Genomic DNA, 13,806 nt, shown 5'->3' with positions numbered 1-13,806 from the left:
GCTTGTCTCTTCAAGAGCATTTTTACGAAGAGAGCCAGGTCGCTCTTGACAGCTCTTTAAGTTCGAGACTTCGCTTATCAGTAAAACCTCCAGCAAGGCCAGAGCATCGTCTTCGATCCACAGCCAGCTTCAGTTCGAGAAGGGAACGCGAGCTAAGCAGACGCCTGATTTCAAAAGTGATCGCCAATTCTGGAGTGATTGCAGAATATCGGAATATCGCCTTCTATAACTAATATTTAAAAATTCATATAATATAATTGTACACATATGTATACATAGATCTGATTATACCGTCGCAGTTTCGCCTTAAACGCGGTTATTTGTTTAGAAAATTATGCCGCGATTGAAGTGTTCCGTGGTTGTGTGTACGTAGAAGTAAAAAATAACCTAATTGATAAACCCAAAGAACCATATCAAGAATTTATTCAGGAGCATGACGTAATGTCTCATTGAATAATATTAAATGAAAGAATAACAGCAAAAACATAATGAAATTGAAATCAAAATTAAAAACCATATTTAATAATATTGATTAAAAAGTTGTCCACTTTTTGATGACTGCATTAATAATCTTATAATATATGAAAACGTTGACATACACTCTTGCATATATTTATATATAGTACATGAATATCGATTACTTATAGACACAAATTCAGTTGATAAAGTGTATTGGATGCTGTGCCCCTGGCATGGGTGTCTGATTGACTGAATGCCGTCATGAACATCATTATGTTTCATTTATTCTCGTTCTATTGAATACAAAAATGATGAGCATCATTTTCAAATTGCAGCTATTTTTTTATGCTTCAATGTTGTCCATTCATTCAACATAATTGGAACCAACAAGCAAATGCTCTACGAATATGTAGGCAATGTATTGGTCGGCTCCAAGCCCCAGGATGAGGGGCGTCCATCGCCTCCAACAACTGGTTGGATTGTTCGTGGAAAATTAACGCTTCAGCGTCCAAGCGAACTCATCATGGCCGCAGCGGTAAGTCCTAAGAGATTAAAACCTGTGCGGAAATAAGCAACTTCTTTAATATAATATAAAGTTGTTTTATTATTTAATCATTAAATTATATTTTCATGTGAAAATTAAATTGCAAATTTACATAAATTTCGATTTCGAAATTTATGTAAATTTGCAATTTAATTTTCAAAAATATTTGTAGTTAAATTGCGCCAAAATTGGGAATTGGAATTTCTGAGATTAGAGAAACAAATTTTCGCTGGCTGTCTGAAGATTTCGAAAAGCCTTAAAATATTCAACCACAATAAAATTAATTTGATAATATAATTCGCGAATGTACATATACATATGTACATATGTATGTACATATTTTTTTAAATATGGATGTATGTACATACATACTATAAATACATACATACATACATATGTACGAATTTGTTATCAATTGAAAATCATTGGGAAGCTGAAATAAATTAATTGACATTTCACGACCAATTTACACAATTTAATTCCAAAAGCGGGACTATCATGGAGTCCACTTTATTCTGAGAAGTGCTGCGACTTTAAAGACCCCTGCATGAGTTTTTTGCGGTGGCTCTGCAAAGAATTCGCAGATGAATTAAAAAACAATTTAACCTTTCATAGTACCAGTACACAATGAACTGAACTCGGCTGTGAACTTCTTTTATTAAAAGCGCAACAGATAATATAGTATGTATGTATGAAGCTACCAGTATGCAGGCATTAATAAGTGTGTAAGTACATAAAACATGCACATATGTAAATAAGCGCACATTCGTACACGTATGTATATACATATGTATGTGTACGAGTCGTAATCGGTTTAGATTGTTTTGACTGCAACTGTTGAGGATTTGAAAGCGGCACTTTGCTTATCAACAGCAGTGTTGCCAATTCTTCTGTTCATAAAATAGCGAAAGTAACATATGAAAAACGCTAGAAACCGCCAGAAAATAAGGATGATAGCCAAAATATAAAGCTACGTTAGTAAAACAATATTTTTATTAAGTATTTATGAGTAGTTAATTTCATCAATCATGCCCTATTCTGGTGCGCTCTGCGAAAATTGTTCCCTCACAATAATCCCAAATGGTCAATGGGGCTGACCAATGAATGCGTCGTTTTTTTTAGAGACAGTCGGAACAAACGTTATTTTGTTCGACTGTGAAAACGCAGATGACGAAGACTTGTTGTTTGTCTTGGCATGTGCTTGCAAATCACAAAGTTTCGCATTAATGGTACATTTGCAATATTTTCATTTTAGATCATCGGCTGCATCTAGAGCTAACCAATTCTTAAAGAAGGAGTTATAAGTCTTTGCCCCAGATGTGAAATACACAGATGGTCATGTATATCTAGTATAAAACTAGTAAAAACTATAAATCGATAAAAATGCAAAGATCTTTTGGCATATCGATGTTTTTTACCATTGCAATGCAAAAATACTGCAAGGTTTTAAAGTGTGGCATAGTAAAACATAAAAATACACAAAAGTACCAGATATTTTTAAAAAACTAAAGATCCATCAGTTTTGTTTTGAAAATAGCTATATTTCCCGCTAGCCGCTAGTTTTCAATTTATCCCGCATTTTGCTTTTGAAAACCGTCAGATCTAGCGGGGAAATAGCTAAATTGGCAACGCTGATCAACAGACGATACGACGTAGGCCTACAAACACTCGCTTGTACACATCAATGCATGTGTGGACGAGTATCTATACATACTACATGCATACGTACAGACATACATCGTCGGTCATAATTGTCGCGATGAAAGACTGACTAATAATTTGTTGAATGATAAACACAGCAGAGTCTATCATCTCAAGCTTTGGATATACGGCCTACTGTTTGTATGCCCGCAACCCACAGGCTAGAAGGGTATTATAAACTTTGTGCCGGCCTTTATGTAACAGGCAGAAGGAAGCATCTCCGACAATACAAAGTATACATATATATTCTTGTTCATCGTCAACAGCCGAGACGATCAAGCCATGTTCGACTGTCCGTAAGAATACCTAGATCTCAGAGAGTATAAGAGGTAGAGCTATAAAATTTTTTCGACAGCATTTGTAGTGCATGCAAATCAAGTTTGTCTCAAATTTTTGCCACTTCCACATCCGCCCCTTCAAGTTGACAAATCGGATAAAAAGTGTAATTTTGGTATATACATAATAACTATAATAATCGTGATTCCTGAAAATTTTATGGGATTAGATGAAAATTTTCGAAGTTATTAAAGAAATCTTTTGTATGGGCAAAAACGCCTACTTACTAGGGGTCTTAGTTGCATTGGCCGAGAATCTAGTATATTGTGCCGTCTATGGTATATTTTGAATGTGGTATATAACAAATATACCGTTTAGTATATTTTTGTAGTATATTCTATATTTTTTTTTGAATATAATACCGGAATATTTTGCTTTTATTCAAAATGCGTAGCAGGTATCTCACTGTCGAGCACACTCGACTGTAGCTTTCTTACTTGTTTTTTTTTTTAATATATGTACGTCTGAATGGATGCTCAAAAAAACCCCATCCGTTTTTAATTTAAATATGTTTTTTTTTAATTTCTATAAATTTAAATATTTTTGAAATAAACAAATATACAGTAACTAATTAATTATAAAAAATAAAAAAATAATTAGCCTGCATAATCTTGAAAATATAAATGTCATTTTGTTTTCATAGCTGGTCATAGACGATGTGACGTTGAACAATTCCGGTGAGAAATTCTTACAGAACAAGGAAATGTACCCCCCATATAAACCCTTCAAGATTATCCTTACTAAGGAGGGCACAATATCACACTTGGTCTTTAAGGAAGGCGATCCCATTTGGTCAATGAATTTCAAGCGAGCTATTGCTAGCACTCTGCAGTTCCAGATCAAGTCTAGCGGCGCATTTGTAGTAAATGAAGTAAGTGATCCTCAGCTGTGGATACCATAATATCCAAATGATCTTCATTGTTGTAGAACGTTTTTTGTTTTAGACCGGCATACATGGACAATGCCAGACCGAGTACTTTGTATCCAACAAAACCAACTACATTTCCATTCGAAAGACACCTGAGCTGATGACTTGCAAACCCTACTCGGAGGCTGTTCATGTGACACGCAGCAATGTGCCACCGAACACTTGTGAATTTGATCACCAGAAGAGCGTGATCATTGGCAATGAGGCCATCTATGGCATATTGCCGCATAACGAAACCGGATACTTTTTGAGCATGGCCCATGCAAAGGGAACCACGCTAATTCATACATTCGAATCCACTGGTGAAGCACAGTATATTAACTCAGAGTAAGTGGCAACTGGTAGTTGTTATATCAGATAACTTAAAATGTTTTAATTCAGGTTACTGCTAAACTTTCAAAATGAAACCCCCATCGATAACCCCATTGATATTGAGACATCCATGTCAACAGAGATTTCGAATTTGCAACTACAACCATTGGAGATAAATGATCCCACAGGCGGTCGCAATCCTCAGCAACAAGAAACTCTCATCTCTATTGCTGGGGGACTCTTAGACAATCTGGCCGAGGCCCTCGAAAGCACAGACTTTAAATTCAGTGAGCCCTACGACTCGACACTGTCCGATGTGATCAAGCTGTTAAGTGAAATGGACTTTGAATCGCTAAAGAAACTGTACACTGAAGTGGACATTGGCACTTCGTATCGACAGGAAACCATTCGAAATATTTTCCACGAGATCATTCCACGCATTGGCACAAAAGCATCGGTATTTCTCACGCGTCATTTGGTCGTGGAGAAAGCAATCAAATCACCCATAGCCGTTCAATTGCTCATTCCCATGCCCTTTCACATTTTCGAATTGTCCGCCGAGTTGGTGAAGGAGTGCGAGGACTTTCTCACCATAGGACCAGATCGCCCTGACGTGAGGCAAGCGGCAATCTTGAGCTTTTCCACACTCGTTTACAACGTGTATGTGGCACGTGGCATTGACAAGGATCAGTTTGAGGAATATGTCCAAAAGTACTTCAATATGTATTTAAGTACGATCTCGGACCTAACATTTTATATTAGTTTCTAATCCATGTTTCTAATTGTAGACGACCGTGACTATGAGCAGAAGATGCTATTCTTGCAGGGGCTAAGCAACTTGCAGCTGGGCAATGTTGCTAGCTACCTTGAGCCAATTGTACTAGATGATAGTAATGAAGATTTAAGGTTCATGGCTGCCTGGACAACGCTCGCCCTGGCGGATAAGCGAGCTGAGCGCATTTATGAAATCTACTGGCCCATTTTCGAGTCCCGTAACGCTAGCTTGGAGCTACGTGTTGCAGCCGTCACCTTGCTGCTCATATCCAATCCAACGGCAGCCCGGCTGATTAGCATACACCGTATAATACAGAGCGAGACGGATCCCCATCTTATCAACTACTATCGCACCACCGTGACGAGCATTTCGGAGACAACATATCCCTGCTATCAGCATCTGTAGGTTGACACTGAGATTAATTAATTCCTGTCCTGCTCAATGGCTTAACCTCTTGCAGTCGTCGTCTACTTTCCTATATGCATCGCCACTTGCCGCAGAAACCGGAGCCACGCTATTGGGTTACGGGCAACTATATATTCGATTATCGCGACTCCAAATTCGGAATTGGGGCCATGCTGCAAACCTTCTTAGTCGGTGATCCGAAGTCTGATATGCCTGTAGTGGCGTATTTCAAGTTTGATACTGAGGCGCTGGGTAAATTCACAGGTCAACTGGCGGTGCGAAAGCTTTACTTCTACTTTTTCATATTTGTTATGACAAGCATATTTTAATGTTACTCTACTCTCTTTAGCTATACATCAAAGCGAGAGGCTTGCCCGACGCCATCTGGCAGATTGTGCAACCAAAATTGAATAACAGCGATCCGTTCACCTTCAAAAGCATCAAAGCCTTGTTGGCAATGCTTAAAGCTCCCATAGTCACATCAAAGAACCTCCATATTGAGTTCATTTTGCAAATGGAAGGCAAGACTGTGCTCTCCTATTACTTGAACCAGCGCATGTTCCAGCAACTGACATATGACAATAGTGAGTGCAATTACGGAAATTTAATGAGCGCTTAGATCTTAGAGAATATAAAAAATGGAACCATAATGTTGACAGGATTTGTTTTGTATTTTTGGCACGTCCACTTTTGTCCCCTTAAATGGGGGAAAAAAGAGAATCGAGCAAGAGTAATTTTAAAGTTAGAGTCATGATTTTTTGTGCAATGCAATAATAACTATAACAATGGTTCCTAAAAATATGATTGCAAACAGATACAAATTTTAAAAGTTATTTAAGAAATAATTAAAATGGCCAATAACGGCTGCTGCTGTGGTGTCTTAGTTGCTTTGTTTGGTATATTTTGTACTCTATGGTATATTTTGAATGTAATGTAGTTCAATTTTGCTTCTGGTTCTGGTGTCTTAGTTGCTTTGTTTGGTATATTTTGTACTCTATGGTATATTTTGAATGTAATGTAGTTCAATTTTGCTTTTAGTATATTAATTCGGTATATTTTAAGAATAATACCATGCTTCTTTTTTATATAAAAAAAATGGGTAAAGGATATTTCCCTGTCGAGCGTTCTTATTTGTTTTATTATGTACATATGTACTTATATATATGTCAAATGTATTATTAGCTAGACATTCCAAATGTTACGTTGCGTTGCGTTGTTTAATATATCAAAAAGGCAAGAAAGATGTAAGCAGAAAAATAACTTTAAATAGCGATCTGTTGTTTGAATGGTAAAACACAGTTTTGAATGGGAATATAAAAATATTGTGGCTAAGAGTATTTTGAGATTTAGATATTTTTTAATTACTTATTAATGCGCAGGCCGTCACTACTCTTCCTAATTTTCTAGTTCTTGATCGCCTGCAACTGTTAATTCGGACGGATAGCCACATCAATATACAAACAGTACGCTGGCCCTTTATGAACAAATATTCGGTGCCCACAGTGCTGGGCACATCATCGGACGTGCTGTTGCAAACAACAGTGCTAACCTCCCTACGAGGCAACATTACGGAGCAGCGAACGCCACCTGGATCAAAGCATACTTTAGAGATTGACGCCCGCTACTCCTCATACGCCTCAGTACGCAGTCGCAGCTATAACCCGTTTCTCAATCTAGATCATGAGATCAAGCGGGAGCAAGGTTTTCTTATCTACATTCCCTTCAACAGTGAGCTGACTTTAAATGAAACCAGCAGATGCGCCCGATATACCTTCACAAGACCTCAAAATTTAACCAGTGGCATGTCGTTCAAGTCCCGGGCTGTGACCATCACCCGGGGTCAGGTGACTAAAACGGCAGCTGAACCGTTTGAGGAGATTATGTATCCCGAACGAGGTATTGAAGTGGTAAGAAATGAATTCCATAAGTGGATGCATTCTTCAAGTATTCCCAATAAAAAAGTAATTCTTAGTTCCAGCCATTCAGCTATGCTCTCCCAGATCTGGGTGTCACACTCCGACTCAACATGAATCTCAATGAGCTGATCAAGTTTCGGGGCATGCTACTCAAGTCCGAGTTCATAGAGAAGTACAAAAGCATGGTCAACTAAGCAAATTTTGTTTATTTTCTCGTCTGTCATCTATCTTTACAGTGGCTTCTCCAGCAATATGGTCGTAAGTTTAATGATGTACGTCTTTGGCTTCACGCAACTCAGCTCCATACATTTGGGCCACGATCGAAACTTCACTTTACTGATGTACAACGAGAATGCAACAAGAGTAAGCAATGAGACCAATGAGACCACCTGATCGCTCATCTTCTGATCTTTACAAATCCAGATTGATGGTAATATCTATGTAGAAGATGTGCTTAAGACATCCGAATTAAAGGGAAAGCAAATTGGTTTTACCTTGGAACATGCAGATGAAACACAAAACGTAGACTCCTTACACAAGTGGAATGTCTTAGTGGATGTGCAAACCTCAACTAAATCAAGCTGGTTTAAGGTAACCAGCAAGGTGCAACGTAATTCGAAGGATGACGAGGAGGACTGGAAGGTGAGTAAAGTAGTCTGAAGAAGTAGCCTACTCAAAACTAAAGTTTTCAAGTTTATTTTATGCAATGTTTTCTTAATTATAACAATTTCTGGTCCAGATTCTCACATGCACTTCTCCTATTCACATTTTACCTTTATTGGGAGGAAGTTATTTAGCCCTCTTGTCCAGCTATTTCAAGTTCCTCCTCAGCATTGATTAGAGCCACAATTCCATCCTGCAGAGACTTTACCAACTCGAACTCGGTATAGCCCAAGCGACGCTTATTTGAGATGTCCATCACGCCATCCTCGATGCTGGTATGCTCACCTCCAGTGCCTCGTATCTGCAGCGATAACTCCTCGGCCATTGCCTTTAAACGCTCCTCATCCTTGCTCAAAAGTGGTAGGCGAATGTGCACCGAGGCGCGTAGAGTAGTGCCCAAGTTGGTGGGGCATGCGCTCAGGTTGCCATAGCTGGGATGACGTGCAAACGTCAGGTTCTTCTCCAACTCAGAAATGCCATTGACTAAGCGTTGATAAACATCTCCCAAGTCGCCACACTGAGCCATCGAAATGATGCGCAAATGATCCTCCTCATTTACCCAAATCAAAAATGTCTCGGCGGGATTGTGATAGACTCCGCGACCTGTTGGCCAAAAACGGAAGCACCCAGCAGTTTGCAAAAAGCGATCACCACGCTGAAATAGTATATGCCGTTTCACCATCTCCTGCTGAGTTTCCGTATCAATATCACCCAAGGTGAGATAGGTGCCGATGAGCTCACCATCCATAGTCTCCGTGGCAGCACGCACCTTATCCTCGACCTCAATTAACTGTTTCTCCGTCAGCTTGGGAAAAAACGGTAATCCCTCAATGTTGCGAGCAATGCGAATGCGTGCAGAGAGAATATATTTGCGTTCTGCATCCAGATTCTCAATTTCATCCACATTACCCCAGTCAATATCCTTCTGCAAAACATCGCTTTCATTGTCCTCTTGGCCGTGATACTCCTTGATTATCGGATCAAAGAGTTTGTTGAACACATCGTAACTCTCCGGGTCTGCTGCATAGAGTCCCACATGCGAGTCGTGATGTTCGAAGCCAGAGACTGCACAATCATATAGATAAGCGTCCACCGGAGATGAGGTTGTAACCAACATATACTCCTCCAAAAGCTCAGGAGTGAGATATTTGCGCAACAGTGAGCTGACATTCTCCTCATCATCAACAAGGGACTTATAACCAGCCATTGTGAGTTCCTGGTACTCTTCGGGAGACTTCTTGCTGTAAATTGGAATTGTAATTGGATATTGGAAGATATTGAAGAATGCAAGGGCACAAGGAATTCATACATTTGTCCGCGTAAGCGCTCCAATTCCTGCTCTAAGCGTGATATAGTCGTCTTGGCCTCTTCTAGATCATTCTTCATAACATCGTACTGTGCATCATCCGGGCAGCTTTCGCACATGAACTTTCGCACAAATCGAATGGCATCCTCAGGCTTGTTTTGCTCCTCATAAAGCTTGATTAGTGCCTTACTAAGAGCATCAATAACTCCGGCCCGTTCCAAGTACTTACGATATTGAACGCGTTTTGATTCAATCTACAAACATATAAATATAGTTAAGCATTTGCTAAAAACCATCACTCTTACCGAAGTCATTTTCTCAATTGGCAGAATCACAATCAAAAACCAAAATTTAATAACACAAAGCTAAAGGAATTCTGCGACAATTTCCAAAGTGACACTGTTGGAACACTCGAGTGTTCTCAGATTTTTTCACACACTTTCTTTAATAAAAAAAATTAATTTCCTAGTCAATTTTCCAATAGGAGAAATGCGTCTGAAACGAAGCGTAGCTGACTGCTTTCTAATCCTCTAATATTAGCCCAAACATATTGATCAAACTGACGACGTTAACTACTTAGCCTTCCCAGTTATGAGTTCTCACAAAGCACGAAATGTAGTGAGTCGTATTCCTTCCCCTTCTGCTCTTCTCCATCTGAAGTTACTAGTGCCACACAGTGGCTGGCTGCTCTTAGATATTAAAAGTGACACGCAGACACACAGCCAAGTTAGTTGGGTGACCTAAGAACTGTAGAGCTGAGCAACTGAACCAACGTCAGACATCCAGGATATGGGCTGGCTGGCTAATCGTTGCCGCAGTTGTTGTGGTTGTCGCATGTTTGACATTTCGTCATGGTAATCGCAGTCACCCCCAGAAAATTACGCATGTGAACCTACGAATGTATTTAAATAAGCATGTAATATTATTTTTATAGTAATTTAACCATTTTCACTTGGGGCAGATGAAAGTTATAATTTTATTTTACCATGAAAGTTCGCAATGACTTTAAATCGTTGCTCAATTGTCTTAATTGTATTTGTTTTCGCACTTGATATATTTATGTGCCTAGTACTGTATCTGTATTCAAACTTTACAAAATGCAGGTCGGCTAATAAGAGCGCTTGACGCGTGCCAGTGGCAACCACTTCAATCCGTCGTTGACTTTTCTGTTTACTGTGCTTTATACAAGCTCTCTCTCTTTTTCACTTGCGCAGGCCTGCTCCAAGTTAACCTATGAACCACTTGTCTTCACCAAACGCCCGCACTCTCTCAATGGCTATGTGGCTTTTGGCCTGGTTTCCGAGGACGGTGAATGCCCGGAGAGCGGTTCCAAAGTCCAATTTGCAGCACGCGCCGGCGTAAGTAATTCCATTTGAAACAGAACTATGAACTATTACAATTCTTCTTTCTTGGTTCAGCCATCGGAACATGCTCGCGCCTTCCTCCGTTCGGATAAGATATCGCTAACGGACACTGACTTTTGTCCCAAGGAAGTGCTCAAATTTTCGCCCATACCCACATCCAAGTACTGTAAGCGCAGTAACTTTGAGAACTTCACATCAATAACCCAGTACAACATGGATCTAAAATTCGATAATGTAATTGAAAATACAAAGATGAGATTCGGAATTAACACTCTCCTTTTAGATGCCAGCCTGGGTCGACTTGTGGTCAACACGTTTAGATCATTTGGTTTCCGCTCTGTCCGCCCATAAAGTTGATAGCTTGCATATGAGCCGACAGATTAATGTAACTATGCATACGCCTCACGATCACTTTTGGTTGACTGTGGAAGTTAATGGAGTCCATTGGCGCATCTATCACATACCGTTTTTGTTTAAGCTTGACTCAAAGTTTGATACATCCCATGAGTTAGCATTCGACTCGGGGTTGAAGCGATCATGTTCGGTCATTAATGGCATGATTAATTCTTTCAATGATTACCTTATTAATCTGGGTAACTTTGTTTCACAACCGGATTGCCTGACTCTACTAGTAGCGGACTGCTCGCCCGTTCCTAAAATGGCTGTATTTCTAACGCCTTCACCTGGTACCGGCAGCCTGGCCAGTAACTATGGACTACGTGTGCATATTGGCCAGAATTACTTTAACTTCCATTCACGAGCCGGCAACAGCAGCCAACTGGATGAGGCTCCCGTATTTATCTATTTGAACCATGCTCAGACGCCTCATGATGTGCGCCACAAGCCGTACCAGTGGCCAGTCGACGATAGTGATTATGAATTCCGGTGAGTAAGCAATACAATTGACACATGAGCAGTTCTCTGAATAATCACTCCATTGCTTCTTCTACTCCAGTGTTGAACTTAACGAGCAAAATCTGTTAATCATCGAATGCACTAAACTAAGTGCCACCATCCAGTTCGACATGTACAACATCCTTAATTTTGAGATCTTTGGAGTATATAAGCATCAAATGTGCGGTCTGTGTAGTAAGCCCTTAAATCGCATGCACAACTACACGTTATGTGAGTCGGAAATGAGATCGTCTACGACCACTCCAATACCGACAACGACAACTGTTGTGGATAACTAACTAAACTATAACCGATGCAAAATTTAGTGAAAATAACTTGAAAACTTACATAGTTAAAAATACATGTAAAGTTTACCGGTTAATCTCTAATTCAACATAACATCTCGAAGACAAGACACTAAACTTTATTGCATTTAAATAAAACTCCAAGGGTGTCAATAAAAGTTGTAGATTCAGAATTTGTTGCGTACTGATTCGATTTAGCAGTCTATTGTTTGTAATTGTTAAACATATTAACCATTTGTGGGTATTCGAATATGAGTAATTATAAATAAAAGTTAACTTATATTTCAAAGTTAAGCTACATATGAAAATATGATTATGATGATATAATTAATGACCATTTTTATCTCACATCTGTGATTTGAACTAAAAAACCTATTTAATGGATAATTCTTAAACTCAATTTAATAAACTGTGTTTTAGTTTGTTTCAGAGTTTTTTTAAAAATACTTTTTAAAAACACATTTAAAATTCAATTTAATAAACTGAATTTTAACGAATGGGTTTGTCATTGTTTGCATAAACTCCCCACTGTAAAATGATTGTACTTGTTTTATGTGATTTAGGTAACTATTCAAAGCGTATTAAATACTTTCAAGTTGTGCCACTCGTAAATCTTTTCTTTTATTGCCAACATGTTGATTTCAAGTTCGTCTTAACAATATATAGGCAATATGGCACGCTTTCCAAACGGTTCGGAGGCAGACTCTAAATCCGTCATGTCGACAACTCATTTTATCATAATTGATCTCATTGACAGAGATCAATTATTATACGACCACCATTTGATCATGCGATTTTGTGTATCGGTATCTAGAATAACTTCATTAACTGATTCTCGGCTAATTCTCACAGTCTTCAAAAAGCGGATTTGCAGCATTGCGCTCATAGACTTTTCAAGTTGACTGAAGGGTTCTTTAGGCCGTATATAATTTAATTGCAAGTCCTGTTTGCTTTCTGGCTTACATGACACACAACCTCCTTGCGAATGCGAAAAAGATAACCATACCACAAAGAACCATACTGAAATATAGCATTCTTTTTCTTGGGCGGAATTTGTGCCTCTAAGAATAATTTCTTAATCGGTCGAGTAGTCATTAAAAGTTTTGCAAAACTTTTGTTGCGAATATATTAGAAGTCTTTACTAACTTTGTACATACGATATATAGCAATGGTGTCAGATCCAGAATCAGATCAATTCTGTTTGAACTCTCCAAATAAGTGACGATGTCTTTCCTGACTTACCTTGATTATAGCCTCGAGGCAATTAAATACGTCGCCAAGTATAAGGGGGCTCAAACGCTCAAAATTTCAGTTGGGCAATATATATTTGCTTGGCTTTGAGTACCGAATTTTGAAGTGGCGATCGGAGCATCCCGGTCACATCCTTACTCTTTCATTCCTGGAGAAAGTGGTTAAAAGAATTCTGCTTGAGACTCTGGCGACAACAACAAATGGGATTGTGGATGTAAAATCAATCTGTGATCGGATACAATTTTAAATTAAATTAAATTTCATCCATTATATAGCAAGTATGCTCGGCGATAGTATCAATCTTATCTTATCTTATCACCAAAAGTATTTTAACGGCATATCAATCTACTGCTACAATTTTTAAATGCAATTATTCAAAGAAACAGATGGGCCTATCTACTTTCCTTATTTCTATGGTGACAATATTCCAAGCACAATTTATTGCAACTTGGTTGCAACAGATTTTTTTATTTGAAATTCCAAATACACTCCTGTGACTCCACAGCTTTTATTGATGCTATTTTCTCTTTAAGCTCTGTTCCCAAATGAGCAAAATTTTGAACGTGCGGAATATGTGGAATATTTCGCAAGTTACACAAATTTTAAAATGATCGTTTTCTGGAAACCTTTATGACAGTAAATTTGGC

The 13,806-nt window shown here is 38.7% G+C and overlaps 2 protein-coding genes across 2 annotated transcripts; one reads left to right on the top strand and one right to left on the bottom strand.

Moving 5' to 3' along the window:
- The first annotated feature begins 122 nt into the window (after positions 1-122).
- Positions 123-12,081, top strand: LOC133839009 (uncharacterized). Its single transcript, XM_062270303.1, has 16 exons — positions 123-365; positions 795-994; positions 3,684-3,911; positions 3,985-4,295; positions 4,350-5,011; positions 5,069-5,456; positions 5,516-5,735; positions 5,810-6,044; positions 6,868-7,367; positions 7,433-7,548; positions 7,613-7,739; positions 7,800-8,018; positions 10,560-10,703; positions 10,764-10,943; positions 10,993-11,594; positions 11,665-12,081. Exons 1-16 carry the CDS (start codon positions 335-337, stop codon positions 11,900-11,902), a joined length of 4,401 nt encoding a protein of 1,466 aa, XP_062126287.1. The 5' UTR covers positions 123-334; the 3' UTR covers positions 11,903-12,081.
- On the bottom strand, positions 8,057-9,876 carry LOC133839012 (arginine kinase). Its single transcript, XM_062270307.1, has 3 exons — positions 9,651-9,876; positions 9,349-9,599; positions 8,057-9,280 (listed from the first exon to the last, which is right to left on the bottom strand). The coding sequence occupies exons 1-3, from the start codon at positions 9,657-9,659 to the stop codon at positions 8,170-8,172; spliced, it is 1,371 nt and encodes a 456-aa protein (XP_062126291.1). The 5' UTR covers positions 9,660-9,876; the 3' UTR covers positions 8,057-8,169.
- Positions 12,082-13,806: the final 1,725 nt, after the last annotated feature.

The sequence above is a fragment of the Drosophila sulfurigaster genome, chromosome 2R, assembly GCF_023558435.1.
Source record: "Drosophila sulfurigaster albostrigata strain 15112-1811.04 chromosome 2R, ASM2355843v2, whole genome shotgun sequence".
In the NCBI taxonomy this organism is placed as follows: domain Eukaryota; kingdom Metazoa; phylum Arthropoda; class Insecta; order Diptera; family Drosophilidae; genus Drosophila; species Drosophila sulfurigaster.
The sequence above is the reverse complement of the archived record's forward strand: the minus strand, read 5'-3'. Positions and strand labels throughout refer to the sequence as shown.

Excerpts from the sequence above, each read along its gene's own strand:
- LOC133839009 (XM_062270303.1), top strand. The coding sequence starts at position 335 with ATGCCGCGATTGAAGTGTTCCGTGGTTGTGT. Across the intron at positions 6,045-6,867 it reads GCAACTGACATATGACAATA|TTCTTGATCGCCTGCAACTG; the intron begins GTGAGTGCAATT and ends CTAATTTTCTAG. Across the intron at positions 8,019-10,559 it reads ATGACGAGGAGGACTGGAAG|GCCTGCTCCAAGTTAACCTA; the intron begins GTGAGTAAAGTA and ends TCACTTGCGCAG.
- LOC133839012 (XM_062270307.1), bottom strand. Across the intron at positions 9,281-9,348 it reads GAGCGCTTACGCGGACAAAT|CAAGAAGTCTCCCGAAGAGT; the intron begins GTATGAATTCCT and ends TCCAATTTACAG.